At 40.3% G+C, this 27,906-nt stretch overlaps 3 protein-coding genes across 5 annotated transcripts; 1 reads left to right on the top strand and 2 right to left on the bottom strand.

Moving 5' to 3' along the window:
• Nucleotides 1-5,673: 5,673 nt before the first annotated feature.
• LOC109038315 (uncharacterized) lies at nt 5,674-11,811 on the bottom strand. Of its 2 annotated transcripts, none has more exons than XM_019053341.2 (4): nt 11,407-11,811; nt 8,924-9,176; nt 8,083-8,348; nt 5,674-6,123 (listed from the first exon to the last, which is right to left on the bottom strand). In XM_019053341.2, exons 1-4 carry the CDS (start codon nt 11,461-11,463, stop codon nt 5,776-5,778), a joined length of 924 nt encoding a protein of 307 aa, XP_018908886.1. In that variant the 5' UTR covers nt 11,464-11,811; the 3' UTR covers nt 5,674-5,775. The 2 variants fall into 2 exon arrangements, with proteins under 2 accessions (XP_018908886.1, XP_018908884.1); XM_019053339.2 differs by having other exon boundaries at nt 8,924-9,179; nt 11,407-11,549.
• A 1,449-nt stretch (nt 11,812-13,260) lies between these two features.
• On the bottom strand, nt 13,261-16,636 carry LOC140225639 (zinc finger MYM-type protein 1-like). The gene has a single exon (XM_072305207.1). The coding sequence runs from the start codon at nt 16,195-16,197 to the stop codon at nt 13,540-13,542; it is 2,658 nt and encodes an 885-aa protein (XP_072161308.1). The 5' UTR covers nt 16,198-16,636; the 3' UTR covers nt 13,261-13,539.
• A 4,183-nt stretch (nt 16,637-20,819) lies between these two features.
• LOC109038319 (uncharacterized) lies at nt 20,820-27,265 on the top strand. 2 transcript variants are annotated; one of them, XM_019053346.2, is made up of 3 exons: nt 20,820-21,460; nt 24,051-24,298; nt 26,949-27,265. In XM_019053346.2, the coding sequence occupies exons 1-3, from the start codon at nt 21,349-21,351 to the stop codon at nt 27,210-27,212; spliced, it is 624 nt and encodes a 207-aa protein (XP_018908891.2). In that variant the 5' UTR covers nt 20,820-21,348; the 3' UTR covers nt 27,213-27,265. The 2 variants fall into 2 exon arrangements, with proteins under 2 accessions (XP_018908891.2, XP_018908892.2); XM_019053347.2 differs by having other exon boundaries at nt 20,830-21,460; nt 24,065-24,298.
• Nucleotides 27,266-27,906: the final 641 nt, after the last annotated feature.

Consider the following 27,906-nt stretch of genomic DNA (forward strand, 5'->3'; position numbering starts at 1 on the left):
ATGTCACGTCGATCGGTTGACGTTTTTGTTTTTCGATCGTATCTAAAATGTATTTTTTTTGTTGTTGTTGTTTTTTAATTAGCTATCGATCGATCAATTTTTGTTTTTCGATCGATTCATGTCGATCAAACCGACACTGGTTTTTTTTAATAATTTGTCGATCGATTCACGTTTTCATTTTTCGAATCCATACCCTCCGATGAATCCATCCTATTTGGCAGTAAAACTAGACTCACAAACTGTGATGTTCTTCGGGCGAAGATGTGTGAGAAACAACTCATCCACCATCCATCCTCATTGCAGTGATTTTTCATTGATGTCGAAATTTGAAAACGAATCTCTAAGGATACGCTCACATCTGTTTTTGCCTCATCGTTCAAGTGAGGGCGAACCAAATGGACCGAATTTCTGTCAAACGGAACTATGTGCATTATGACGTGAGCCCTGTTATGTATATGTTCTTATGGGTCTCAGGGCCTATGTCGTGATGCACATAGTTCCGTTTGGCAGAAATAAGTCCAAATAATAATTTGTCAATCGATTCACGTTTTCACTTTTCGATCGATTCATGTCGATCGAATCCATACCCCACGGAATCATCAGATTATACTTATCTATCACTGGAATTACTAAAATACTGACTGATCGATATCTGCCAAACGTTTACAGGATGAATGTGATGTGATTGTTTGATGTCATTAATGTAATTTGACTGTGTCATGAAGCTTGCATCGGTTGTGTAATGGATCTATAAAATGAAATGCACAATTTTTTAAGTAGTGTTACTGGATTATGAATAGTGCGCACTTTTCCAACATTTTTAAGATATACGAACATACAATCTTGCTATTTGATGAGTGCATTCTATATTGTGTTCTTGAATAACGTTTGCGCGATCCAATAAATGCAGCGATTTTGAATTCTGGTGAGGAAAATTCATTTTACTAAAATAACTCGTGTGACGAGCTTACGCATGCAGACTATTTTCGTGTAAGAAAAAATCATTCCAAGACAACGGCTTTTGTGACAGTAGGACGAGAAAGGCGACAGTCCTGAAGACCATGAGAGCAAAGAAAAAGATGGCTGCACTTAATCTACTCTCAACCAAAGGCAAAAACTTGGACAAAAATTGTTGGGACTTAGAGTAACATTTGTTCATCTAATTTATTCAAAATATTTTCCTTCTTGCCATTCCTGATCAAATGTTTACTTACATTCTGACTGGTTCACTTAATTACTTATTCCTTAAAATTGCTAGCTAATTCACCTATATTTTCCGCTAAAAAGGCGTTGCCGAAAGTGCTTTGTGCATAAACGGCATCGGTCAAATTTGTGCGCGAGCAAGATTCGCTCAAATTATTGTGAGCGAGGGTTATGGGTAGGAAAAGTGTGCGCAAACGATAAGCAGTTAATTATATAATTGAATTAATGTCACGTAAAAATAAACAACTTCTAAACAAAATTTTGACTTAATATTCTCTTCCTCTTTTTCTACATTAACATCAATATAGAAAAAGGCTCCCATATTTTGGAACATTTTTAAAGAATTAAAGCCATATTTTCATTATGGTTGATGAGCTGTTGGATTTGGAAACAAGCAGTGACGAGGCGCGAATGATCGATTTTCGATACTTCCCAATTTGATTTTGTGGTAAAGAATCGATTATTAAAGTATTCGTTGCAAACACCCTGTTGATGTTCGGTTTCTCGATCCTTTTTCATAATTTTAAATGGCAGATCAATAAATATATCGCAAAGTGCGCCAAGCCACTGCGGCATGATTGCTCGATTATCGAAAATTCTCCACTTGAAGCTACTGTAAAGAATCGATTATTAAGGAACACCCTGTTCATCGACCCTTTTCTATGGGTTTAAATGGCAGATCAAACGATACATCGCAAAGCACGCGACGCCACTGAAGCTCACCAAGATAGATTCCCCGAAATCCAATTTCGCAGTGAATCGCAGGCGTGCGAGCGTCAGAGCTGAGGTGACGTTTTTGTTCGGGTGTAATTGAATGACGTTGAAGCAAAATCTGGAGTCTGGAAAGTTGGGATGAATTTTTTGCCGTGACTTTGCCACCGTCTGTCGCCCGAGTGGAAAAGGTGACAATCGCATACGTCATCCTCATTCACAGTGCCAAACTTTCGTATCATTTTATCTTTCTTATCAGAAGTTTTTAGGGCATCTGAGAAATCATATGTATAATGTTCGGTCAAAGTTGGCCACCATTTTGAGTAGCAGCTGAATGCTTCGGTTCTTCTCTCGAGTTGCTTTTGCACCTTTACCACATGGAAGTTTCCCATTGGCGGATCCAGACACTGCAAAAAGGAGATGCGAACGGGGTGTTCGGCAGGGCTTCCCCCGGAAAATTTTCGAAAATTTAAAACAACAAATATTCAAGTAAATTTTGTCATTATAATCACTAAATAAAATTTTAAAGCGTCAAATATGCAGTTTAAGTCAACTTTGTAATCAATTATTACCAAATATACGCTTCTTTCCTTTACCCATCCCTCCTCCGTTCCTTCAATCTTTCCTTTTTTCCTCCTACTTTTTTTTTTGGCAAACGCAAAGGGTGTGCGCCCCCAATGCCCCCTCCCCTCTTTGTGATCCGCCTAAGCCTCTTACTGCGTTTTCCACTTTGTTAATTGTTCTCACACCGATACCGAGGAGTACACATCTGCCGTGGAACGCAAAAACGCCGGATACGCGCCATTTTAAATGGTTTGGTAACGATGTATCGTAGCAAAAAAACTTGTGTACCTCGGGACAATGTTTTCATAGAATTCTTTGGCAAATACTATCAAGAACTTAACCTGAAAATTTGAGATGCATGGGTAAAACTGTTTTTTTTTTTTTTTTTTTTTTTTTTTTTTTTTTAAATTTCAAAAGTGTTAAGTTCCAAAAAACGAGAGAAAACCTTGATGGATTTCTGGCGTTCTTGCTCAGCACGGTACAGAAGTTGTTCGAATAGGTTTTTTCACCAAAGAAGTACGTCAAACTGAGAGTGGTTACAGCATATAGTATCGGGACAAAATTACGTTGAGCACGTCAGAAATGTGATTTTACTCATTAACGCATGTTTTGCGTAGTGCGTATACGTACGTTGAGTATTACACATTTTCAAATCATCTCGTTTGCTAGGAAAGCGCTAGTTTTTCCGTTCCGATTTAATGTAAAATAGTGTCTCTTCTCTGATCTCATCAAGCAGATCGACGGGAAAACTGCAAAAATGCGTATCTCGGTTACGGTGTTCCAAAATCTCCGATCCCATTTTATTCTTTCAATGGAGACCAAACCAACATCATGCCGTGATCCCAAAGAATATTCTACTGCCAAAAATCACTGAAATTTAAAAAAAGATGTTTAGTAGTTTTTGACGCACCAAATACAGTATGACCGGAAGTCTGCAACGCCGCACAATAGATCGAGTCAATTGGAGACGTCGGACATGAAATTTTTTATTAAAACTGCAAACTTTCATGTTTATTTCGTGACATTTTAAACTTTTAGGGGTGGTTCTTGAAGAAAATATCACGAGAAAACCAATGAAACCACTCTTAAAACTTCAAAGTCTTGTACAAACGGAATTATAAGCGGTCAAAGTTTTCAAATTTTGTCCGACTTCTCCTATTGACTCGATCCACCGTGCCCCGGAAAACCAGATACGCATTTCTGCAGTTTCGTCATCGATATACCACCTCTTTTCGCTACGAGTTTCGCAGCTTCGAAAGAGTTCGTTTATCTAGTGAGGACGGTAACGACTGAAAAAACGCCTGCATTTCGAAGAGATGCAACACACGATATACAGGGGTACGAATAGTTGCTGCAAGTGTCCCGGCACGAATCTCAAGGCGCCAGACTCGACGAGGCTGACTTTCAAGCTTTAGCAAGACAGCAGCTTCTGCCAGATTGCTATTTCAGGGGTGCAATTCGACGGTGTAAGTCGGCAATCACATACATCGGTTTGTGATGTCGCAGACTTCCTGTCATGCTTTATTTTTTAAAAAGAAAACTACTCAACGGCAATTCTCTAAAACTGCCGTGATTTTTCTTCTCTGTGCGGAGAAAATTCTGCATAAACTTCAAGGAATGATCCTAATTTTTTCTCCTTTAAAAAATAACATAGAGGCCGAGATTATCAGACACAGCAAACAAGATATGTGATTGCGGACTTACGCCGTGGAATTCCTTTCTTTTCATAGCAATGTGTTACGAATGAAGGTGGTTGATAAGAGGATTTTTTAATTTTTTCAAGGAGTATCCGCGACGCATATGTCCACTTGACTTCTCCTTCCGTGATAATTTCAAGGATATTCCAAACACCCTCAGCCAATGGCGAAACGTGAATGATTGACTATCGATAAGTCCCTATTGAAGTTGTGGTAAAGAATCGATTGTTAAGGTGTTCGTTGCGAACACCCTTTGTATCGATCCTCTTCTATAGGTTGAAACGGCAGATTAATCGATACATCGCTAAGAACGCTAAACCACTGTCCTGAGCGGTCCTGCTACGAGTGTGCACGTTATTGATGAGACCGCGGTAAAAAAAAAAGGAGAAAAAAAGTTTTACGTGCGGTGTTTATGACGTAACTCACACGTCTCTTTACAAACTGATTTAAAGGACCCGCAGTGAAAATTTAGAGGATCAGAGACAGAGAACTTAAATTAATGATAAGGAGCAATGGTAAATCATCATTAACATATTGAAACGAGAGATTTCGGCTGAAGTTCATTTTATTTTCATGTCAAATTAAAATTGCTGTGCATGATTCATACATTTTCTGTAAGTTTAAATTCATGGGTCATCTATGTCGACATAATCGGTTTCCTCGTTCTATTGCCATCTGATGTAGCCATCTTTCATTTATTTAGTTTATGGAAGTTACGGTTCCGATTTTTTTATTTTTATGCTGAATACTAGAATTGACATTCTTATTGCAATCGTATCTTATACATTTTATTACGCTCCTCTACATATTATTACTAATCATTACTTACTTACTAAAATGAAAATTTACTGCTGAGTTTACTTATTTTCAAGTCACATTTTAATTGCCATGGATAATGAATATACCTACTATCTGCAGGTTTCAATCCATGAGTCATCATTGTCAACATCTTTGGTTGTTTTGTTCTATAATGTATTAACTATTTTTTTTATACATTTTTATCCGTGGCATGGTGTGCTTTGCGTTATATTGATCCGCCATTTTTTACAGGAAAGCATCGATATGTTTATCGATGCAAACATTCTGTTGAATGTTTGCAACTAACACATTATTCGTCGATTCTTTACCACAGCCAGAGTTGCCACCAAATTTAGAAATTGAAATTCCCTGACATTTCCCTGATTACGTATTCCGACACATTTGAGTGAAATTCCTAGACAATTGAAGATATGCAAGATGGTTAAGAAGACAAAATTCGAAATAGACATAACGCAAAATGTGTTGTTCAAGACGTCAAATTCATTCTGGAAAATAAATAATGGCGAATTAAAAAATTTTCACTTTCATTATTTTCCCTGACATTTCCAGGTTTTCCCTGACTGTTAAACATTCCCTGACATTTCCCGGTATTTCCTGACTGTGGCAACCCTTCAAATGTGGAGATAAAGATTATCGATCATTCACGCCTGGCCACCGTTTTTCATACATACTTAAAATGTTTGCTGGGTTATGGCTACGTTTATTTCATTTTTACTTAATACTAGAAACGCGTTTCACACAATCACGTTTCAATCACGTCTACAATCACGTTCAAAAACTTTCAGCGGCGAGCACTAGCATCATCATCGTCGTCATCCTTGGCGTCGTTAACCTTGGAGCAACCGAGAGCCTTGTAGACGGCGAGGGCTTTCTTGATGCGAGCCTCTTCTTCGGCGATGTCCTTGGGGTATTCTTGGGTGCTCTTGAGTTCTCGCTGGACGTTCTTGACTCCGATCATGGCGTCGAAGAAGGAGTTCAACGCCACGTTGGCGCCATCCATGACGTTTTTAACGGCGCCCCCAACCTGTTCACGGGCCGCTGCCAGTTTCGTGTAGGCCTGTTCCTTTCGTCCGAGAGGGTTTGAACCGAACTTAGCGTTCACTTGTTCGGCGATGGCTTTTAGGTCCACCTGCAAAGGATAAGTGGAATAGATTGATAAAAATTTCCCGAAAAAAGGCAAGCAAAGTACTGTCGTGCTAAGGAAAAAGCCGTATGAACATTCGAGAGTTGCCAAATTTCTCCGGATAAAACGTGCATTTTTGAGAAAAATTGTACGTACATATATTTCCGTGAAATTTCCGGATGTTTAAGATCAAATTCCGAACAAAATGATCTGGAAAATTCGAAAATAAATATTCGCAATTTTTCCAGTAAATATGGTTCTTAGTAGAGGTAGTCTGGCAACGTCTAAAGGTTCATACGGCGTTCCATCTTAGCACGGTGGAGTATAGAGATTGCCCAATGAAAGGTTGGCGACGAGGAGATCGGCGAGAAATTAGGAAATGCCAACTACTTGAAGGACTTTCGGAGGATAAAGGACTTTGGCTGCTATGTCGCGGGCAACTAGTAAAATCAAGCATTTTGATAAATTCCTAGGGAAATAGTCGAGTATTCTTATTTAGATTGAAAGTCTTAGTATTGTCCTAAGTTCAGACAAAAGTAATTCATTGCCTCGCTGAATAAACGAATTCTTTTAAAAAATCGCATCATACAATGGTATTTTAAACGGTTTTCAGCTTCTGGACAGACGTTAAGATCAAAATTTTCAGCATGTTATAAAATACAGAGTTTTTGAGTTTTAAATATATGAGAATCATTAGAAAAAAGAGGAATCCACGAATTTTATGAGTTATTTTTCCCACAATATTGAAAACTTGCAAGATTTTCGTCATGAGCGTACAACATTTCGTAAACTGTCAAAATCTGCCAAGGCATTTGATAAAATTTCCAAGTTGGCTATTTGCCTGCGACAGCTATACAAAGAGGAATTTTGGCACTAAAGTTTGGTTAATACGGAAAGTAAAACGCAAAATAATCCTAACCTTCGGTCGACTATTTCAAGAGAAAATGCCAGCTAGTTTTCTTGAAGAAATTTTGTAAAAAAACGAGTGGCGAATACCAACTTCGCGATCGGCGGAATACATTTTCCCAGTCCCTCCATTGTTTTCTGCGCTAAATTCACCGCAAACTTTACCAAAATCAACACAAAATTTGTGTTAGCATCTGTTTCACTTCCTATATTAATTAACCAAAAGCAACACAAGACCACAAATATTTGTATCAGAGTAGATGTCGCAGAAGGCTAGAGATCGCCTTGAAAGTGGCTCTTGAGTTATAAGTAATACGCTAATTATATTAAGCCTGGAGATGCAGTTTCTTTTTTCTTACTGTTTCCATGTACAAGGAATCGAACAACTTCGACGAAGAAGTTTTTAGAATATCGAATTCGTTGAAACCAGCTCCTGATTGGTGGCAGATAATGTGATTCGGTTGAGCGCGAAACCGGGGCGGTTTGAATTTACGGAAAAGTCGCGAACTTTGAGCAACTGCGCATCTCCCGGGATTCTGAGTCACTATTTCGCGTATTTATTAGGCGCATCAAGTTTACACATCCTTTGCTTCTGGAAAAATGATTCTCGAGTCAAAATTAATTCATAATCTCTTGTTCGACAAACACGGGATCAAATCAATAGAAGTCGGACAGCATCTCGAAACTTTTAAAGCCTACATTTTCGAAAACATGAAACAAGAAAAGTTTCAGAGTGATTCCATTGGTTTTTCCGTAGAATTTCCTTCAGGAACACCCCATAATATTGAATTTGTGGCGAAATATACATCTTTAAAATTTTAGCCAAAAATTCCACGTCCGACCTCTTATACTAGCTCGTTCCACTATGCGATGCATGTCTCGACCATACGCATTAAATATTGCAATAATGAACCACTATTTCTGGCCCATTTTAGAAACAACATACGTGCCATTGGTTTCCCTATGCTGATATTTGCTTATATGGGAGAGCCGGAGATAGTAGCTCCTCATTGCAAAATGTAAATCGTATACTCTCAGTGGAATAGTAAGCGTCAGTACCTGCAGGTTTTTCTGCTCGTTGTTCGGGTTCAGGTTCTCGATGGCCTCTTTGAACTTCTCATCGTCGACGACAGGCGCAGTTTTGGTGATTTCAAGAAATTCGGGGCGTTCGTGTTCGGCGAGGAGTTCGGCGAGTGAAACGACGGATTTGAGGTGTCGCTTGAAGCGCTGACCCACGGAGCATAGCAACTCGTCCACCTCCTTCGTCTTCTTCTTCAAGCAACCGCCGCTCACCTCTTCCAGAGCTTTGTTCACGACATTGTCCACTGCGAACAGTACACACGATAAAAGCTAAGATAGAGTATCAAGAACGTGCAAGCAATGTTCTTTTGAAAAATAACGAGCGCAGGGTATTCCTAAACTTTATATCTGTCGAAGGCAAATAGTCAAATTAGGCATTTGGTTAAGCGCCTTGGCAAAGAGTCAAATATTCTTACTTAGACTGAAATTCTGACTATTTTACTAACTGCAGACAAACTCAGGCTCTTTTTGACGCCGCTGACGTCACTGGCGCTTTGTAATTCCCATTCATTCTGACAGCACTTGACTAACAAGCACACCTCTCCTTTTCCACCTGTCTCTGGCAGAAATACGTCCATTTCATACACCTTGTCCAGCAGCCTGATTGTTAAAACCTATCTACAAAGCACGGGCGACAATATTGTCGGACTGACACGCCAACTTTAGCAAATTGCGATTGTTGAATACCGCGGACGGGTTAAACGGTCGAAGGACACGAAAAAGCGACGACATTGTGTCCTCTCAATTTCAACAATCAGGCTGCTGAGGCCCTTCACACTTCTAAGTCTTAAAATATTATAGAGAGGCGTTAAAATTATACCTTGGGCGGCACTTCTGAGCGGTTTGATTTTGGCTTCGGCGGCTGCGAGGGGGCACGAATCGGGGTTGAAAGTTTCGGTGATCTTCTTGGCAACGGTGTTTATCTCCTGGAGTCTGGTGTACTGGAGATCGTCCCAACTCAACGGCTCGGATCTACTCGGTCCATCCGATTCATGCTTTTCCCCCGCCTCATCATCCTCCCCCGCTCCCTCTACGCCTCCCTCGTCATCTTCATCGCAACGAACAGTCTGCAGCTGCTTAGCGAAGGGGGAAAAAAAGGTAATTCAAAGAGTTAACATGAGTCAAGAGTACTGAGGGATGCATTCCTCAACATTCGAAGGGGCAATGCTAACTGCGGGTATAGAAGCCTCTAAAGGACGTAGAGGTGGAGTACGAAAGGATTGACTAGAGTTTAAAGCGTACTGCGGGGTTCATTCCTCAACATTCGAAGGGGCAATATTAACTGCGAGTATCACATCCTCATGGAAGTAAAAGCGGACTGGAGTGAGGTGTACTGCGAGGTGCATTCCGCAACATTTGAAGGAGCAATATTATCTGCGAGTATCAAATCTCGAAGGAAGTAAAGGCGGATTAGGAAAGTATTAACACAAATCTGCCGTGATATAGCGAAGAGAGCCGTAAGTGCAAAATTTTCGAAATCGAGTTTTCTTCAAAATTCGTCTAAACTCTTTTAGATGAAATTACTGAGACAGCGAAAACAGCAAAATTCATCCTAATTTGATGAAAACGAGACGTATGAGAATGCCGTAAGTGCACAAAAAATGACTATAGTTTTTTCAAGACAGCCGTAGGTGCATGAGAGCCAATGAAAACAGTGCTTTCCAGTAGAGTGCCGCCCTCTTCTGCCAATTTCTAACCTGAAAATGTTTTTGTTGTGCGCGTCCAAAACGCAACCGCGAAAGCATGCAGAAGATAGCACTTACGGCTGTCTTGCCTAACAATAACCTAACACGAAACTGAATTTTACCTTTTTCATGTACTTTAAAATAAAATCGGTCGAGTTTCAATCCTTCAAATGACTTCTAGGCGTCTTCCGGACGAATAGTGGCAATTTGACAAAGAACGGAGGCTTCTTTCAATAAAATGTTCCGGTCACAAGCATCTGAGCCCGTTTTCTCAGAACTTCATTTTTGCAGTTACGGATCTCTTCGCTATCACGGCAGAAATCAGATGTACTGCAAGGTACATTTTATGGTGCTAGGATAAGAACGCCACATTTCCCTCTATAAAAAGTTTATTTTTGAAGAAAGTTAAATATATTTTCCCCTGAGAATTTCAACTATTTTGGATTGGATTGCAAACAAAATTGTCTGAGAAATTGGAATGAAAGTATCCGCAAGTTTCTTCGAAAATTGTTGTTTCATCAAAGGCGATTTGGCAACGTCTAACGCTTCATTCCAAGCGTTTTTCCTTAGCATGTCAGTATTCCTGAACATCGGAAGGGGCAATGTTAACTGCGCACGGGTATCACATCCTGAGGGAAGTAAAGGTGGATTAGGATAGATTTAACACGACTTAGGTGTACTGCGGGGTGCATTCCTGAACATTGAAAGGGGCACTATTAACTACACGTATTCTATCTTAAATGAATTCAAGGCATCCTAGAATAGGATTGTGCTCGTGTATTACAGGTTGCGGTTGATAGAGTATCAGCCTGTGAAGATAAATCCAGAATCGGTCAGGTTCAAACGATATATCAAGCGAGTAAGAAGTACTCGTAACCGACTCACAGCGTAGGAAATAAACATTGATTAAGGTTACGTATATTATTTAGTGATTTATTTTAAACATATGTTCAATTCAGTTATCGCCTGATGTACATTTCTCCTTTCAGCAAATACTGACAGCTAATCCCACCGGTCTGGTTCATTATTAACCTGACCAAAGTTTGATGGAAAAACAAACGCACATTTACACATACACAATGGGTGGTTGGTGATGGTGGTGGTGTTAGCCCCTTGGAATCCACACGCTAGGAAGGAGATACAGCAGCCAAAAGAAAGAGTAGGAGGTTAGGTTTGAATTAAAAATTCTGACACGCGAGATTCCCAACGATTGTGATTTGATAGAAAAAGCGGGCTGATTATTGAAATTAATAGACATAGAGGACGCAGGAAAATGAAGCGATCTTATTGGTGGAGGCAGGTGGTTGGAATGGACAAAGGAGATACGGGTAAAGCAACTTATTAACGGTAACTCACGAGGGACCATTTATTTAGTTCATCGTTTTTCTCGTATTCTATGAAAAACAACCGTTTCAAACAAAATAATCTATTCATTGTCTTCTTTGTCTATAGCTTTGTCTATTAAAATCAATAATTAGGGGATAACTAGGGGGGTCGTAGCGCCGTGAGACGTCAAAAAAGTATATTTTCGAAGTCAGAGAATTTACGGTGAATTTGTTTTTCTCTAATCTAATTTCTAAAACTGAATACGATTGCCATTGATAGCTAAGAGCCTTACCTGCAGAAGAAGCAATGGCACGATAAGGCAAAGAGTCGCTTTCACGAAAGCGGCCATTTCCAGTTTTCGCAGATTTTCACAGGCTCACTGGTGGCGGAAAATTCGCGCGCGGGGGCTTATATAGCTGCCACGATGTGGAAAGCAGCGTGGCACGAATGTCGATTATCGACATTGCCCCATTTGAAGGTGTGGTAAAAATCGATTGATCAGGTGTTCGTAGCGAACACTCTGCCTATCGATCCTTTCCCATAGGTCTAAACGGCAGACCAATCAATATATCGCGAGGCACGTCACGCCTCTGGCTACCACGATGTGGAAACGCTGAATAACAAGAGTGTCATGCAATTAGAAGGGGCCCGCACGGTTGGATGTGCGACACACTCGAAATCGTGCTTACCACTTTTCCTCGTAACCGATGCTATGGAGCTACCCCACTCTGCTAGAGAGATCATCTTGCATGATACGAGCGCAAAAACATGGAGCAAAAAAACACGCCGTACATAAAATATATGTGACGCTGCAATAGGGATTTTTGAACCAACCCCCCCCCCCCCCCCTCACGAAGAACACAAGTTTAAAACTCCCTAAAAATTACCTACGCGGAGAAAAATTACCTGAGAAGTCAGCATGAGCCGAGGCTGAGGGCCTTGGAGGAGATGGCACATGATTGCACTTTTTGCAACTTCAAGAGATAAGTGTCTGTAGTTTCACAAATACGAGGAGTCTCATGGTGGAGAGAGTTCAAACTCACCTATTGGCGCTTAGAAATTTGATTTTTGTGATGCATTTTTCAAGACTATTTTAGTTAAGAACATTGATTACTCAAATTTCAAAAACTGTGCATATGCGCCCTGTCCTCCAAGCCCTTCAATTCCTGCCGCAACTGGAATTTCTTATTGATTCGACAGCGACTCTCCTTCTTTTAGAAATAAATTTTATCATATAAAAAAATATAAAACACGTACAGTCGCTCACGAGAGATAATGGATCAACTGAACATACCTGCCTATCAAAGCATATGTAACAGGAAACTTATTCTACATTTTCTTCATCACAAAATTGAATGAAAAGAGCTCTAACAACCCAAAAAATTTGGTTGCGTCCCTATAAGCCGTTTGAAAAGACGCAAATATCTATAAAAATGCATATGTAAAAGGTTTCACCCACTTAGGGCAACTGTATCAGCAATAACGTCTACCTTAAAGCCGAGGGACTTGAACTCTTAATGTTGAGAGTGGTTTAATTAATGTTCGTGTTCAAGGAGGGCGTCAGGTTAAATTCTATAAGACAATTTCGAATCCCAGACACGTCAAATAAAAATTTAATTTTTTTTTAACACATGCAGAAAACTTATTTGATTGAGCTGCGAACTTTCAGCCGTCATAATTTCATTTTATAGCATAGTTATGTGGAAAAATATTCGAGTATCACTTGTCTAAGCAGTGTTTTCAAAATCTTAATTTCGAGAATTTTGTTACAATGGCACACGTTCGATGGAACGACGACGTACATGTTTTTCTTTCTTGCATTTTTTAGGAGAAATTTGGCTTGATGACCTAAAAAAGATCTCAAGTTCAGCACGCATAATTCCTATCTCATGTTGCGAAATAATGTGGGGCTCCATTCATGTTAGTACTCACTTTCAGGGGCCGTTCCTAAAATACGTTACGTCTTAGTGGGGCCTAAGATCACGCTCTCTTGTTTATACGTGCTGAAGTATCCTGCAGCTAAGTCGCAAAACCATTGCAAGGGGAAAGGGAAATGAGGGGGGGGGGGGTCAAAAACTATCAAATTTAGTGTTACGAGTTTTAGGATCGGTTGCTTTACTAAAAATTCAAAAGTAACTCAGTAATTATCAGGGCCGGATTTACATTTTTAGCGCCCTAGGCTAAACTTAGGGTGGCGCCCCTAAAAGTAGGCACTCTCGTGGGGGTGGGGGGGGGGGGGTCCCCAGACGTCCCTCCCCTACAGATCTGAAGGAGGATGTTAGGTGTCAGGAAAATGTTCAAATTCACCTTTATAGAAACACGATTTTCAACATTTCTGAGGTACGATTACGTTTGCAAATAAGAAGTAAGAAAAGACTCGTTAAATTAAAAAAAAAAAAAAAAAAAATTCTCTTTACTCACTATTTTACAGTGGCTTCTTTCTTGCTTTTTTGTTTGCAAAATCATCGATTACGTCTTCATAATCAATCTGGCCTGTGATGCGCTGCTCAATAGTAAGTAGAGCAAGTCCCGTTAGTCTAGCCATTCCCATCGTTGACCGGAGGTAATTCTTGACCCGACGCAAGGTAGAGAAGGAGCGCTCTGCAGAACAGTTGGTTACGGGTGTAGCCAGAATCATGCGGAGGGCTATGTCGACGTTTGGGTAAATTTCCAAAACATCGCTGTCATATAGAAATTTATAAAGTCCCCGTAGACTTGTTGTTTTCTTTATCAGTTTATCGCCTTTCTTCTCCCACAAAGACGAGCCACACTGGATCAGGAAGGCTTTAAGGTGCAATGATTCATCAACTAATGTTGGTTCAAGATCATTAGGATATAAGGCTACAAGCTCAGCAGCTTTGTTTGAAATAATAGCGGAATCCTGCTGTAGGTCGATATCCTCAAAAAAGCCGAAAGTGGAGTGGAGATCATCGTACTTATCAGCCCGTTTACGTAACTCTACGCTCAAAGTGTCCAATATCACGTTGAATGTATTAACTCTGAAATCTTCACGTCCACTGAAAGACACTTCACCCTCTCGAGACTCGCCAAACGTAAGTTTTCGCTTTGGGCGTCTTAGTTTGTCGTACTTGTAAGTGGTCACGCTTGATTTTTCCTTCGCCAAAGTTTCTAAACGGTCGAAATCTTCACGCAAATTTGACACGTAGTCGGAAAGAGCTTTGTACTGACGTTTAACTTCTCCGAGATCTATGGCTTGGCTTTGAAGTTTTTTGCTCACTTTGTTGAATGTTTCTAAAATACTTCCCCATATGGTGACCATCAAAGCTGTTTCTAAGGAGTCCAATTTATCTTTTAGGCAACGTGCCTCATGCCTGGTATCGCCTGGTTGGTGCTCATCACTGGCAATTTCGTCAAGAGACTTAATTACTCCAGTCCAATCTTTAACAAGGGTAAGACAAGCATCATGTCGAGCTGCCCATCGTGTTTTGGATAGGCTGTGAAGGACTCGAGTGCAATTCTTGCAAAGCACTTCCCATCGTTTCGTAGAGCAAGAGAAAAAATTGTAAAGCTCTTGCAGGAGAGAGAAAAACGATATTGCCATAACACAAGACTCGACAGCCGAGGAACCTACAAGATTTAGAGAATGAGCCGCACACGGCACATATTCAGCATGGGAACATAATTCCTTGATTCGCGCCTGAACGCCGGAGTAAATACCCGACATATTCGATGCGTTATCATATGATTGTCCCCTACAGTTTGAGACATCCAAACCACACTCCTCGAACACCTTTATCACTGCTTCGACTACTTCTTCAGCTTTGTGGCCGATGTTGGGTAAAAAACACAGGAACCTTTCGACTGGCTCCCCATTTTTCACATACCTCAGTATGAAAGTGAGTTCATCTGTGTGTGAAATGTCGGGAGTGGAATCCAAAACAATGCCAAAATACTTAGAATCTTTTGCTTCTTGCAATATAATGGTTTTCACTTTTTGAGCCATGAGTAAAATAAATTCCTCAGAGACTGTGGATGATAGGTATGAAGTGTGCCCTGAACCGACAGTGCCATAACGGTCTATATGCTTTTTAAGAAACGGGTCAAATTCTGATAGAAATTCCAGTAAACCAAGATAATTGCCCTTTGAATTTGATTCTTCTCCAATTTTCTCACTTGAGCCTCTGAATGCCAGGCCGTAAATGGCTAGAAATTTCACAGCCGCGACAACTCTTCTTAACAAAGCTCTCCAGTAGCTTACTTCCTTTTCCGTCTGTTCAAGCAGGTGTGAATCTGCACGTCCTTTCGTATTCGCTCGGACTTTCAGGTTTCCTAAACATGTTTTGTGTCCGCGTGAATTTTCATGATCCTTTAATCGCTGGGTTGCATTTTTCCAATCATTATACCCGGTCACAAATACACTGTCTGAATTCGCGGGTGATCCGAACAACATACAAGGAACGCAGTAAACACAACCCTTAGATTTAGAATACACCATCCACGATCGATTTTGGGTTTCACCATTGAGCAATGTTCTCGTGAACATACTTTTTGAGGCATACCGTGCTTGGTCTGGATAAAGTCTTTTCGATGCACTGAAATCTACGCCACAGTTTTGGGACACACCGTGAGCCGCCACGTAATCGCGAAGATTTTCATCGATTTTCCACAGCGCTGGATCCGAGAGAAAAACCGCACCAATCAAATTCTCCCCCGATTCAATATCACTTTCGAGTTTTTCCGCCGAGTCTCCGACACTCTTTACACTGTCACTCTCGTTATCACCCGATATACGTGTGCTGGGACCAGGATCAACTGTTAAAGGAACGTCGCGATCGCTGTTATCGGGCTTTTCTGTTACGGGATCGCATTTGCTTTTATCATCACTGCCAAAAAAAGCTGAAATTTTAGGCACTTTCTTTAAAACCTCGGCTTCATTTTTTGCCCGGGCCTCTCTTCTCTTTTTGAATTCGCTTCCACTAGGTTTAGAACTCATTTTGACGGTCACGGCGCGGGGCGGTGGGCTTTTCACTTGGCACCACGGACATCCAACGACAACTAAGTCTGATCCACCCGCGCCCCGTACAAGCTGGGGACTTGAGAAACATAAGCTCCATTTAGTCATGTAAAAAGAATTTTATCAAAGTCAGCTCATTGCTGACTCAAAATATTGCAGAGTGAAGAACCGGAGCCAAGATAACTGATAAGTTGGTGTTTTATGACGGAGACCAAAGGGATCAAATCTCCGGTTGTGAGCCGCCTCGCCGGATCGGCTGCGCCAGGCTAGGGTGCCTGGCCAGAGAAATGCCCGGCGGGCCGGAACTAGCCATCGCCAGCAGAACCGCACGAGTTTTATCAGTCCATTCTTTTCGTTGCGCCTTTGCCCGAGTAGTAGCTAGTACCCCGTGGCCGTGTGCTTATGACACGCGAAGGAAATTTTGTCAACCGCAACGTAGACATTTTTAATGAGTCACGTTTTTGAATAAATTCTCAAAAATTTTGCGCCCCTCAGAATGTTGCGCCCTAGGCTATAGCCTAGTTAGCCTATTGGTAAATCCGGCCCTGGTAATTATGAATACAATTTCAAGGAAATTTCCGAGGCTAATGAGGTAAATTCTTCCAAAAAACTGAGAATTTGATGAGAGTTACTCGTAAAGTTAGCTGGTGATTATTTTTTCCCCTACTTTCAAAGATGAGTTTTTACAATTCTCATGCGTTTCACGGTATTCTGATTCTACTATAAAAAGATTCAAAAAAATTAATGGAATTTGAAAAATTCCTTTTTTTACCAAAGACCGAAAATCCATTAGGACGTTTCAAAATTTCCACGGACAGTTGAATAAGCACGTAGACTTTAGAGGAAATCTCCCTGACTTGTTTCTGCTTTTCATTGGTTGAAAGACCGTTCTCAACTTTTTCCCAGAAAATATGCTCGTTTTTCTAGCCTCACAAAAATAAAATGGCCTTGAAATGCTACAATGGATTTACGCCTTAAAACAGAGAAACTGATTCATGCCTGCGCATTACCTTTTCGCTCTGTATCTCTATTCGGACGTATTTCTATTAGACGGAACTATGTGCATTAAGACATGAGCCCTGATACCCGTTAAAATACATGCATGACAGGACTCACGTCATAATGCACATAATTCTGTTCCATAGAAATACGTCCATTTGTACAAAAGTAAAGCGTCCTTGAAGTGTAACAATGGACTTGCGCTTTCATGCAAGAAAAATCTATTTGTTCCTGCTTATGGCCTTTGCGCTCTGCCTTTCCATGATCGCCCCCCCCCCCCCCACGAAAGAACGTAACTAAATTTCAATGTTGTCAAATTTTCCCTCGCAAATCGCAATATTTTCCAGGAGAATTTTGGGCATTTCTGACTAAAAGTTTCACCGATTTTTCTTCTGACCTCTTGCAAAAATCAGACAAATGTTGGACAAAAATTGCACAGATATCTTTTTGTAAAAAATTGAAATGTCTGAGTCAATTTTGCAACTTTGTAATGGAGTTACGCTCCTCCGTCCGGGAAAAAACGAATTGAAAACTCGTCAATCCGAACTTGCTTACGTGCGCAATTTTGATCCATGACGGTAGCATCTCTTTCAATAGGAGAAAATATCGAGACAGAAGTGCGTTTCCTTTTTTTGCCAACGGTGAAAAGTTCAACAAGTATGACGGGGACGTAAAAACTTCCACTCAAGCATGGAAGAATGAGGGTTCATACGTCACGCTAGACTTGCTGCGCACAACTTTTTTGCGACTTGAGAACCCCTTGTCGAATCGTCCTTGCGCCACACACTGGATCGAGTCAATTGGAGAGGTCGGACAAAATAGAGAATTTGTAGGTGTCTGAAAATTGATGAATTTTGTGTTTCATTGGAAACTTCTGGGTGAACTGAACACGAGGATACCCTTCGTTCATGAATTGAACAATTATTGGAGAAGATATGACACAATGATCTTAATCTACTAAAATGCATGTGTTTAAATGGGAATTGCCGCCAGATGACGTCACTAAGCCGTATATTTTCTCACTTTTAAATCTATTTTTATACTATTTCCCATATCAGAAAAAAAATTATAAAACATACAGTAAAATCAGCTCAAGGACTTTCTGATGACGCAGTAAAAAATTTGCATGCAAATTCTCCATTTGGAAACTTGAAACTCTTATAACTCCGTTTACACAAAAGTTTGCGGTTCTAAAAGTGGCTCCACTGGTTTTCTCGTGAAATTTCCTTTGAGAGGCACCCCGTGAAACTTCAAAATTAGGCGGGTTGAACATAAAAATTTGCCGTGTTAGTTGACAAATTTCATGTGCAACCTCTCCGATGGACTCAATCCACTGTGCGCCGTTGGGGAACGACGTAACTTGTTGCCTTGTCGTGCCGTTTACTTTTGGGGCCAGTTGGAAAATGAATTTAAGTCCTTGCGTCAACCAAGAGACGAAAATGGCTGAGCATACGACCTGACGCACATTTGAAAAGGAGACCCGTACTTTTCCACGGGAGAAAATATGGAAAAATATAATTTGATTCTCCCAGTGACGCGCAGCGTGAAAAGCACCATTTATTTTTCAAGGCAAGCTTTTTTTTTTTTTTTTAAATGAGAGTGCAAACTATTTCTGTCAAATTTGTCCGGCAGAGTGACAAAAAACGAAAAAGTCCTACGTATCTTTAGTATTGGATGAACTGCACGTGCGTAAATAACCCATTTGAAATGTTAATGGAGGCACAAGGATATCATGAGACATGCATCGACACAAATCGGCTGTTAAAAGGGCAGAACTGCCCTTTGGATGACCCTTGTCGTCCATACAATTCAATGATTTTCGGGCTCATTTCAATGTACAGTTAAGAAATTTTCAATTAGAGTCAAAAAAATTTGTTTTCAAAAGTTGTTTGTCCAAAAGAAAAAAAAAAAAAAAAGACTCTAATTGAACTTTTTTGGAATTTCTTGGCTTTGTTTTCCCCGCGAAATGGTGTGGACGCAGCACCATTTTTCCACCTTGTTACATATGTACAAATCCGTGCACTTTTTAGTGTTTTTCTCGTTCATAGTTTATATAATCAGTTTTACTTGTAGAGGAGTTTTACTGTCGAATTTTTACAATTTTTATTATTCATTTCGGAAGGTGAAGTGTATTGAGGGTGGACGAATTGTGTCAAATTCACACGATCGCACTACATGTCATGTTTAGCCGATGAAAGTCTTTCAGTTCACCCTTACATCTAACTGTGATTTAATGTCGTATGAAAAGTTTGAATGTGTAAATTTAGCTTCAGGTTTGTATAGACCTCTTTAAGATGACAGCACCAGCAATCATACAGTTCACCACAAAGGAGGGAATGTAAACTTTGGATCTCTTGATTACTGGTAGCACTACTCGGTCTACTTCCGACTATAGTGAATGATTCAGAGAATTCAAATCACACAAGGCTTCAATCGAAAAATTCTGTTTCAAGATTTGCGAACGTATTTGCCTTTTCACTTTTTAGAAAATAGCCTTCTAAAAATTGACATAAATAACAAAATATTTCTTAGTGAAGAGTGGTTATATTATTTAATTTGAAAAATCCAGAACATTGATAAATATCAATGGAGGGGCTTGGAGGACAAGGCGCGTGAGTGCAGTTTTCCCTATTTCCAGAGATACGCGTTTGAAGCTCCGAAATTACATGAATCTTTATGGCGGAAAGAAAGTTCAAACTGACTTTTTGATGTTTAAGATTTGGAATGTAGGAGCGAACTTTTCACAGAATATCCATTGAGACTAGTTTTACTTAAAATCATTTTCTCAATTTTTTCGAAAACTGCACTTACGCGCCTTTTCCTCCAAGCAACTCAAAAACGGTTTACGTCGAAAACAATTGAGAGGCCAAAAAAGAACGAAGTAGAATGAAATGTGGTCTGTGAAAGGAATGAATTAGAGGTTTTTAAAAGTTATAAAATACAAGGAATAAATATTACACATCCTATCTCTCCTTCAAGGGGACTCAAAAGAGATTAAGTAAAATTCGAAGATGTGGTTTAGTGGCAACTGCATAGGGCAGATGCGAAAATACCGTTACAGAAGAATACTGAAGGCGCCCTGCACGTAACGCTGCGAAAGAAGAAAAATCGAAACGCCTGCATTTGTTTGTATATGCAACGTGGACATCCATCGAACAGGAATAGTGGTATCACGGCGCCTTCATTCAGTTCCGTCCTTCAGCGTTCCGTTCATTTCAACTCTTGAAGATTTTATTTCATTTTTTATTTTAACTGGTCCAGCCTTAAAAAAAGCATATTTTCCATTAAAAGATCCAGTACTTCTTGCGTATAATAGTATGATCTCCATGTGTGAAACTGACTAGAATCCTGACAAGGTCAACCGATAAAAATATTATGATTGTGCTGGCATGAACTCATCGATAATAAAAACCAGCTCTAATGGAGATAAATCATGACTTGATTCAAAGGCTCCTGTCATTTTTGCGATATTGGACATTGATTTTCGATAGTTTCAGCCGCAGCAAACTCTACCTAAAATGGAAGGAGGTAGCTCATCACGGATTTGTCATTAACAAATCATGAATCAATTAATGACTCATTTAACAAGGAAAAGTTCGATTGCAAGAAACACTTCCGTAACCTACCACCCTAACATGAATGCGATGAGGTCATGTTATACTGTTAATATTATTACTATGAAACAACGATACACAACTAAAAACTTCGCCACTACATCAGTCTATGGGTGAAGATATCTCTGGTTGGTCTATTTGTGTTTATTTGGTCTCTCGCTTGTTTTTACACTACGTTATCAACGACTTTAATCAAAATGTCGTCTATGTCCCGGCCGTGCACTTTTTTACGAGAAAACCTTTGATTCAGTTCGGTTTTAGTGATAAATAAAAATATATGTTTCATTACTGTGAAATGCTTATCAAGCGGGAATTAGAAGATTATCAATCGCTCGCATAATCGCGTTGAACCGATTCCGATTTGACGATTCGTCTGCTGACAAGGTCACTGAGAACAACTAAATTCAATTACTCGAGAAAGGTGCTAAAAAAATCGCATAATGTGTAATTAATAGTTACAGAAAATTTTCGCTGATCAAGAGGGAGAAGGTCTGATATTTTACACTGTACCTACATCTTGTTTCTCTCACGTGTTTTGTATAGAATAATCAATACTTGACCTGATTGATTCGTGATTAGTTACTGGTGAAGCGATATGAAATACGTACATCGACGTAGAGCCGAATAAAATTCCTTGGGAACCTGAATGATTAGTCATGCGCCGTTTCAAATCCGATCAGCTGAGTGTTTTGTGCTCTTCGATTATGTTTTTCCGTGCACTCTTGGTTATCAATGTTTGTTTCACCCTGGGAGTATCCGTGAGTAATATTCTACAACTTTTCTACAAATCCAAAAACGTGAAATATTTTCAAAAAGAAACATTCATTTTACCGATGCCACATGTTTTGAGCAGCTAAAACTATGCAGCCTGGCTTATTGCGAATTGCATGACAAAAAGAAATATATCTGCAGACATACACTTTTTAAGCGATAACCCCTTTATCCATTCTCTATGATGAAATAAAATAACGTAAACGGTCATCATAGAGAAAAAATGGAGGAGTTTGCATTTCGGGCATCTTGGATTTTTTTGATGACGTAGGTCGGCACGGACGATTTTTATCATCGATTTTCTTGAAAATGGTGTAGTTTATGGTAAAAAAGTCATTCTATAAAAATTGTTTGAAATTGTATCATAAAATTATTTAAGCCAAAAATCGGACATTAAGGTCCATTTTTAATACTTCGAATTCCGGATTTTCGCTGGAGTACCTGTACCGACCTACGTCACGAGGTGAACAATCCTCAAGGTGCAAACACCTTCCTTTTTCCCTCTATGAGCGGTAATTTCGTACTTTGTATCATGTGACATCATCGGAATGTCACGTGTGATAAAGGCAGGGAGAGAGAAAAATTATGATAGGTGCACCTCACTCAAAAGCAGGCAGAGGAAAAAGTGCCCAAGATGATTTTTTTTTGGCTCTAGGATTGGTCAAAATATTTAGAGCTCCTAAAATAATTGTTTCAGTGGAAAGTGAACTTTTATTATGATAACTTCACCACTGTTGCTGGGGTTGGAGTTGTGCCGCTTAAAATGGTTACTAATGTGTCCTGAGAGGGACCTCCGGGGATTTTTACCTGCTTAATGGACCACTAGACATGGTACGAATTTCAGCATTCTGATACATGTTTCATAACTAAAATTTCACGTAGAACACGATGCGCACAACGAAAATTACCGAAATCAACTCCTTTCGAAGATATTTAATGATTCTTAATGCGTGAATTCAAACCACCCGCTCATGAAAACTCAATGCTCTACGTGATTCACATCGCGCGCAAAACTTTAACATGAACGTCTCTGTGATATATACACTGAAAAAACGAGATTAGGGCTGGGCCCTAGAATTGCTTCACCTCCACCGCCACAGGAGCAGGCCCTGCGTGGGTAAGGCCCAGCCCTACCTGGACAGGGTCTACCTCTTACCAGGTAGGGCTGAACCCTGAAGCAGGTAGATTTGGGCTCTACGCGCGCCGGGCCTGCCCCTATGGCGGTGGAGGTGAAGCAATTTTACCTACCCGGTTAGGGCTGGGACCCTCGGTGCAGGTACCAGCCCTAAACTCGTTTTTTCCGTGTAAATCTGAAAACCTCAATCTTGACGCTTTGGCTCAGCTATAGCGAATTTCTTATAGTTTGAAAAACACAAGGTGGGAAATGAACATTGCTCGATTGAGAAGCTTGCTGAAACTGTTGTAGTGCGCGATTTGACTCACGTAGAGCTTTGAGTTTCTTGTGAGCGGGCAGTTCAAATTCCTCGTGATCAATGTAAAATAAAAACGTTTATATCTTGATTAAGTTGCTGATTAAGCTGTTAAGAGTTGATTTCAGTAATTTTCGGAGCAAAGATCGTGCTTTACGTGAAATTCCGGTCAAGAAACATGTATCAGAATTCTTTAACTCGTACCTTGTCTAGTGGTCCATTGTGGAAAAAAAAAAATGTTTGATGACTCAGGAAGAAGGTAAATAAAGGACATGAAAGTAGTTAAGAGTAAATTACAGCCGTTCCAGCGACATTTCGTCCACACAGCTACAAAAAAAATACTCTTTTGTCCCCTAAAATGTTGGTATGGCTCTCGCGTCCCTGCAACAAGTTGGCGCGTGAGAAAATCAGTAAAAATCGAGTGTTTAGCCGGGATTTAGTTCATAATTGAACATGATTGACAATTAAAAATTATTTTAACAAAACAAACACGAACAATTTGGAAAACAAGAAAATATCGTACGATTCGCTCCGCTTTTTCTCCCTCTCTCAGTTGATCTTATGGATACGAGGATCATACTCGCTGCTGGGAAAAATATTCATCGACTCGATATTTTTCTCGACTTCGAGGGTGGGATTTTTCCCTCAGACAAATCCCGTGAAATATTTTCGGTTTTAATTAATTTAATTCAATCAATTGATTTTTTAAAAAAAATAATAATCATAATTTGATTTTTAAAAATTTAATAATAGTAATTTAATAAAGAATTTGCACACAAAAAATGGATTGCACCAAGGGTGCTTAATGAGCTGACAATGAGTTCGCAGTATTTTTCATAATTTTTTCTGACGTGGAAAATTGGAAAAAAACAAAGTAAACAAAGAGAAAATGTACCGCCTTATGACGTCATCTGGCGGCATTTTCCATTTAAAACACATGCATTTTAGCAGATTAGGTTATTTTGTCATATTTTCTCCAATAGTTGTCCAATTTAGAAACCAAGGATATCCCCGAACTCAGTTCTCCTAGTAGTATCATTTTATACAAGAAATTCACAAAATTTGAGAAACCTGCAAATTCTCTATTTTCAAATGATTTTTGATTAATGAATTAATTTAATTTGATTAATTCGGCTCACAAACCCAGTGTTTTCTTCAAAGGCATTTCCGTTCAGCGTTCTGCGGAGTCTGGATGGACTGATCGAGGACTTGGAGCCTTTGGAGGTGGAGCGGCATGAGGCGGTGGTGGCGGCCATGAAAATACAGGAGTTGAAAGACGACCAGCTCATGAGCAAACTCTTGTCAACCTGGTCCGAATTCGACGCCGGCCTCGTCCAAGCGCGGGAGGTATTCACCGAAATCATCGGGCTCCTTAAGAGCGGCCAGGAGGGCCAGGTAAGCTCTCATTCAGTATCCAGGCGTGTTTTCCGAGATATCTGTCGCAGGCAGTCGCAGCAATGTGCAAATGTCATGCAAGTTTACTCGTCAATGGAGATGTTGCATGTGTGAGGGATTCGCAATTTGACCAGTGATTCTTATGTAAAAGTTCGCGAGAAACACGATGGTGCCAGTGGTTTTCTCTGAAATCATATCCCAAGCTCAAAAAAAGCTCTCAAAGTGAGGCCAAAATGGAGGGGATATCCCACCCTACCCTGAGAGTCCACCTCTACATCAAAACAACCTCTCCATGCAAAGATAGGGAGCAAATACACTAGCGGTGATGCTGTGTTTTCAGTTTTGGAGTCCCCAAATAAAGTGGCAGCCCTGCCAATGTATTTGCTCCCTATCTTTGCACGGAGAGTTTGTTTTGATGTAGAGGTGGACTCTCAGGGTAGGGTGGGATATCCCCTCCATTTTAGCCTCACTTTGAGAGCTTTTTTTGAGCTTGGGATATGATTTCAGAGAAAACCACTGGCACTATCGTGTTTCTCGCGAACTTTTACATAAGGATCAATGGTCAAATCGCAAATCCCACAAAGTAAAGGTCTCATTGTGTAAAACCTCAAAAGTATCATCTCGGCATCAAGCGCCTTCAAAACTCGGCGATACTCTCCGCTTTACCTGGCAGTTTGTTTAGTTGCCTATTCGCACCAAATCTGGGTCAACGATTGCTCAAGGTCCACGCACTTGTGAGTGTGCTGGCTGGTACCATGCATTCAATGAGAAAAAATGTCTGTTTGAATCCCAAGTATAAAAATCAGTACTTTTTTTGTTGTTTCTTCACACCTCTGAATATTTACATTCTTTTATTCAACACAAATAGATTGCAATTTTTCGGTAGTTCTTAATTGCCTGCGATATATCGATTGATCTGTCATTTAAGCCTAGGCGAAAGGATCGATAAAGAGGGGGTTTAAATAATCGACTCTTTACCATTGATTTAAATGGGAAAAAAATGGAAAGTCGATACAGTGGTGTGGCGTGTTGTATCGATTGATCTGCCACTTCAACCTACGCAAAAAGTATCGATAAACAGGGTGTTTACTTAGGTTACAGGGTGATGATTTATGTTCTTTTTCAATGCTGCAGGGGAGCGCTGCAATGACGCTGTAATGTATGAGAAAGTTGTAAATTTAAGCTCAAAATTACAAAAATGGCGATGTTTTCTTTATTCGTCCTGCAATATTGTCAGTTTGCAGATAGACTGTATTCTTCCATAGCCATGTATACAAAACTTTACACAGCAACCCGTCACAATGGTAACCAGGAAAAGCAAGGGAGGAAAAACGGGAAACAATACTAAAAATGCGCATTTAAAAAAAACCCGAGACGTTTCGGCTTGGAACTGAGCCATTTTCAGTCGGAGAAAAACACTACAAAATATAAAAAAATTCGAAAAAACCTGAGATCTACCTAAGGTTCGGTATTTCTCGGATTTTGTCGAAATTGTCTTTGTATGATGTGGTGTTTTTCTCAAACTGGAAACAGCTCAGTTCGTCGTTTCATGCAGTGGCGAGGCGCGAATGATCGATTTTCGATATTTCCCCATTTGAAGCTATGGTGAAGAATCGATTATTAAGGGGTTCGTTGCGAACACCCTATCTATCGATTCTTTTCCATAGGTTCAAATGGCAGATCAATCGATGTATCGCAAAGCACGCCACGCCACTGGTTTGCCCCACGAAAGAACGCAACTCCAGTCCAAGTTTGCTAAATTGGCTCAAACAAACAATTCAATTTCTTACGAGAAAAAACCTGCACAATACTATAACCGAAGACGTTTTTTATTTTTGCTTGGGATCAAGAAATCATTCGTGAAGTTTTCAGTTGGAAATTCTCGATATTCGCCCGATAAAAATGCCATTTACGCGGACAAATCTGGCAACATTGTAACGTAGTTTAGTCTTTCCTGAGAGAAAAGACGAGTTCTGAGCCAAAATGTTTCGGTTTTACTTTATGTATTTTTAACTTTGTTTCCGCTTCCACCCCCCTCCCCCCGTTTATTCATGTTCAATCCACTGAAAAAAAAACTCCGGCCGTGGAAGCCGTACATACCGGCCATATAGACATAGCGGCAGCGTTTCGGGCTCAGAGGCCGAGGTTCTGGGTGTGGCACCCAGAGCAGTACAGCTGCAGCACTCGGAACATGCGGACTCAGATCCCGGAACGGACGGTATGTCTATATGTATATTAGCCATAGAGTACATAGAGTCGTAATGTAAGTGGGAGAGCTGGCGCCATGTTCTGCTCGACGAATTCCGAGCCCGGTGTGCGCCGAGTTCGGGTCGCTTTTTCGATACATTTTCGATCCAAAATGGCGGTGTGGAATACGTGGTAATTCCTATCTCCTTTGTTGTTGTTGTTGTTTTCATCGGATGGCCGGGTACCCGTGTATCGCAAACAATCGATTATGTATCGAAAAAGTGACCCGGCGTCACACAGGAGTCTCGGAATTCGGGACATGGAAAATGCTTAAAAGTGGCGCCAGCTCTCCCACTTACATTACGACTCTATGTACTCTATGATATTAGCATGTAACTTCCTTTTATTGTAGCCATCGGTAAGCTAGGTGGAATTTTTATTTTTACGTGATTTTCTGTTTCAGGCTCGAAAGTTGTACCCGAATGCCTCGAGACTGAACCTCCGATTGCGAGTTTTGAACAAACGAATCGCGGAAGAGAGGAAAGGCGCGCCGTCAGCGCTAACTGAAACACCGGAGTATCGCAGGATCGAAAACGCCTCGAGAGTGAATTCTCGGAAAATCTTCGAAATCGTGAACCAGATGCAACGCGGGCTCCTGCCATTCCTCATCGAGAGCGTCAAGCGGAGGAAAGTCACACTCGCAGAATTCGGTGCATACATCGGATGAGCTTCAATTCATTATGTGATTAAAAATAATAATAAAAAAAACATTATTTAGTTTCCCTTCAGACTGTATGCTCCGCAACCCGTACACTGAAAAAAAAATATTGCTGAAATTGCCGTGCACGCGGGTATTTCATGGCATGTTGTAGCTAAAAAACGAACGTGCAAACCATGCAGGTAAAATAGCTACACAAATTCCAGCTAACTTACACACACGCGTGTAGGTGATTTTGCTCTCTGAAAAGCTACGTCTGTTACCTTTTGGTTATTCTTCCGTAAATTTCGCTATTTTTCCGAAAATTCCGCTATTTCAGCCTAACTATTGAGCTATTTTTACTGTTCGCAAAGTACCAATGCCAAAAAATGCAGTTACACTTCCAAGCCACTCGATGCAAGATTAACTGCATGAAGGCGCGCAGATGTAGCAAATCGGTGTAGCAATTCGTGCTAGTCGTTCACTTGATTCAACACCGTGCACGGATCAGAAAGCTTTACGAAGTGAAACAAATTTTGCTCCACCCTAAATCGGTGAATTAGCAATCCTTTTTTTTCAGTGTAGCACACACCGATGTGTTGTGCACGTCATATCATCGGTATATTTCATGGCCTATCATCGGATAAGCTTCAATTCTTCATAGGAGTAAAAATAAATAAAAAAGAACGCTCGCCAGTATTCCTTCAGATTGTATGTTACGCAA

This window comes from Bemisia tabaci, chromosome 10, assembly GCF_918797505.1.
Source record: "Bemisia tabaci chromosome 10, PGI_BMITA_v3".
In the NCBI taxonomy this organism is placed as follows: domain Eukaryota; kingdom Metazoa; phylum Arthropoda; class Insecta; order Hemiptera; family Aleyrodidae; genus Bemisia; species Bemisia tabaci.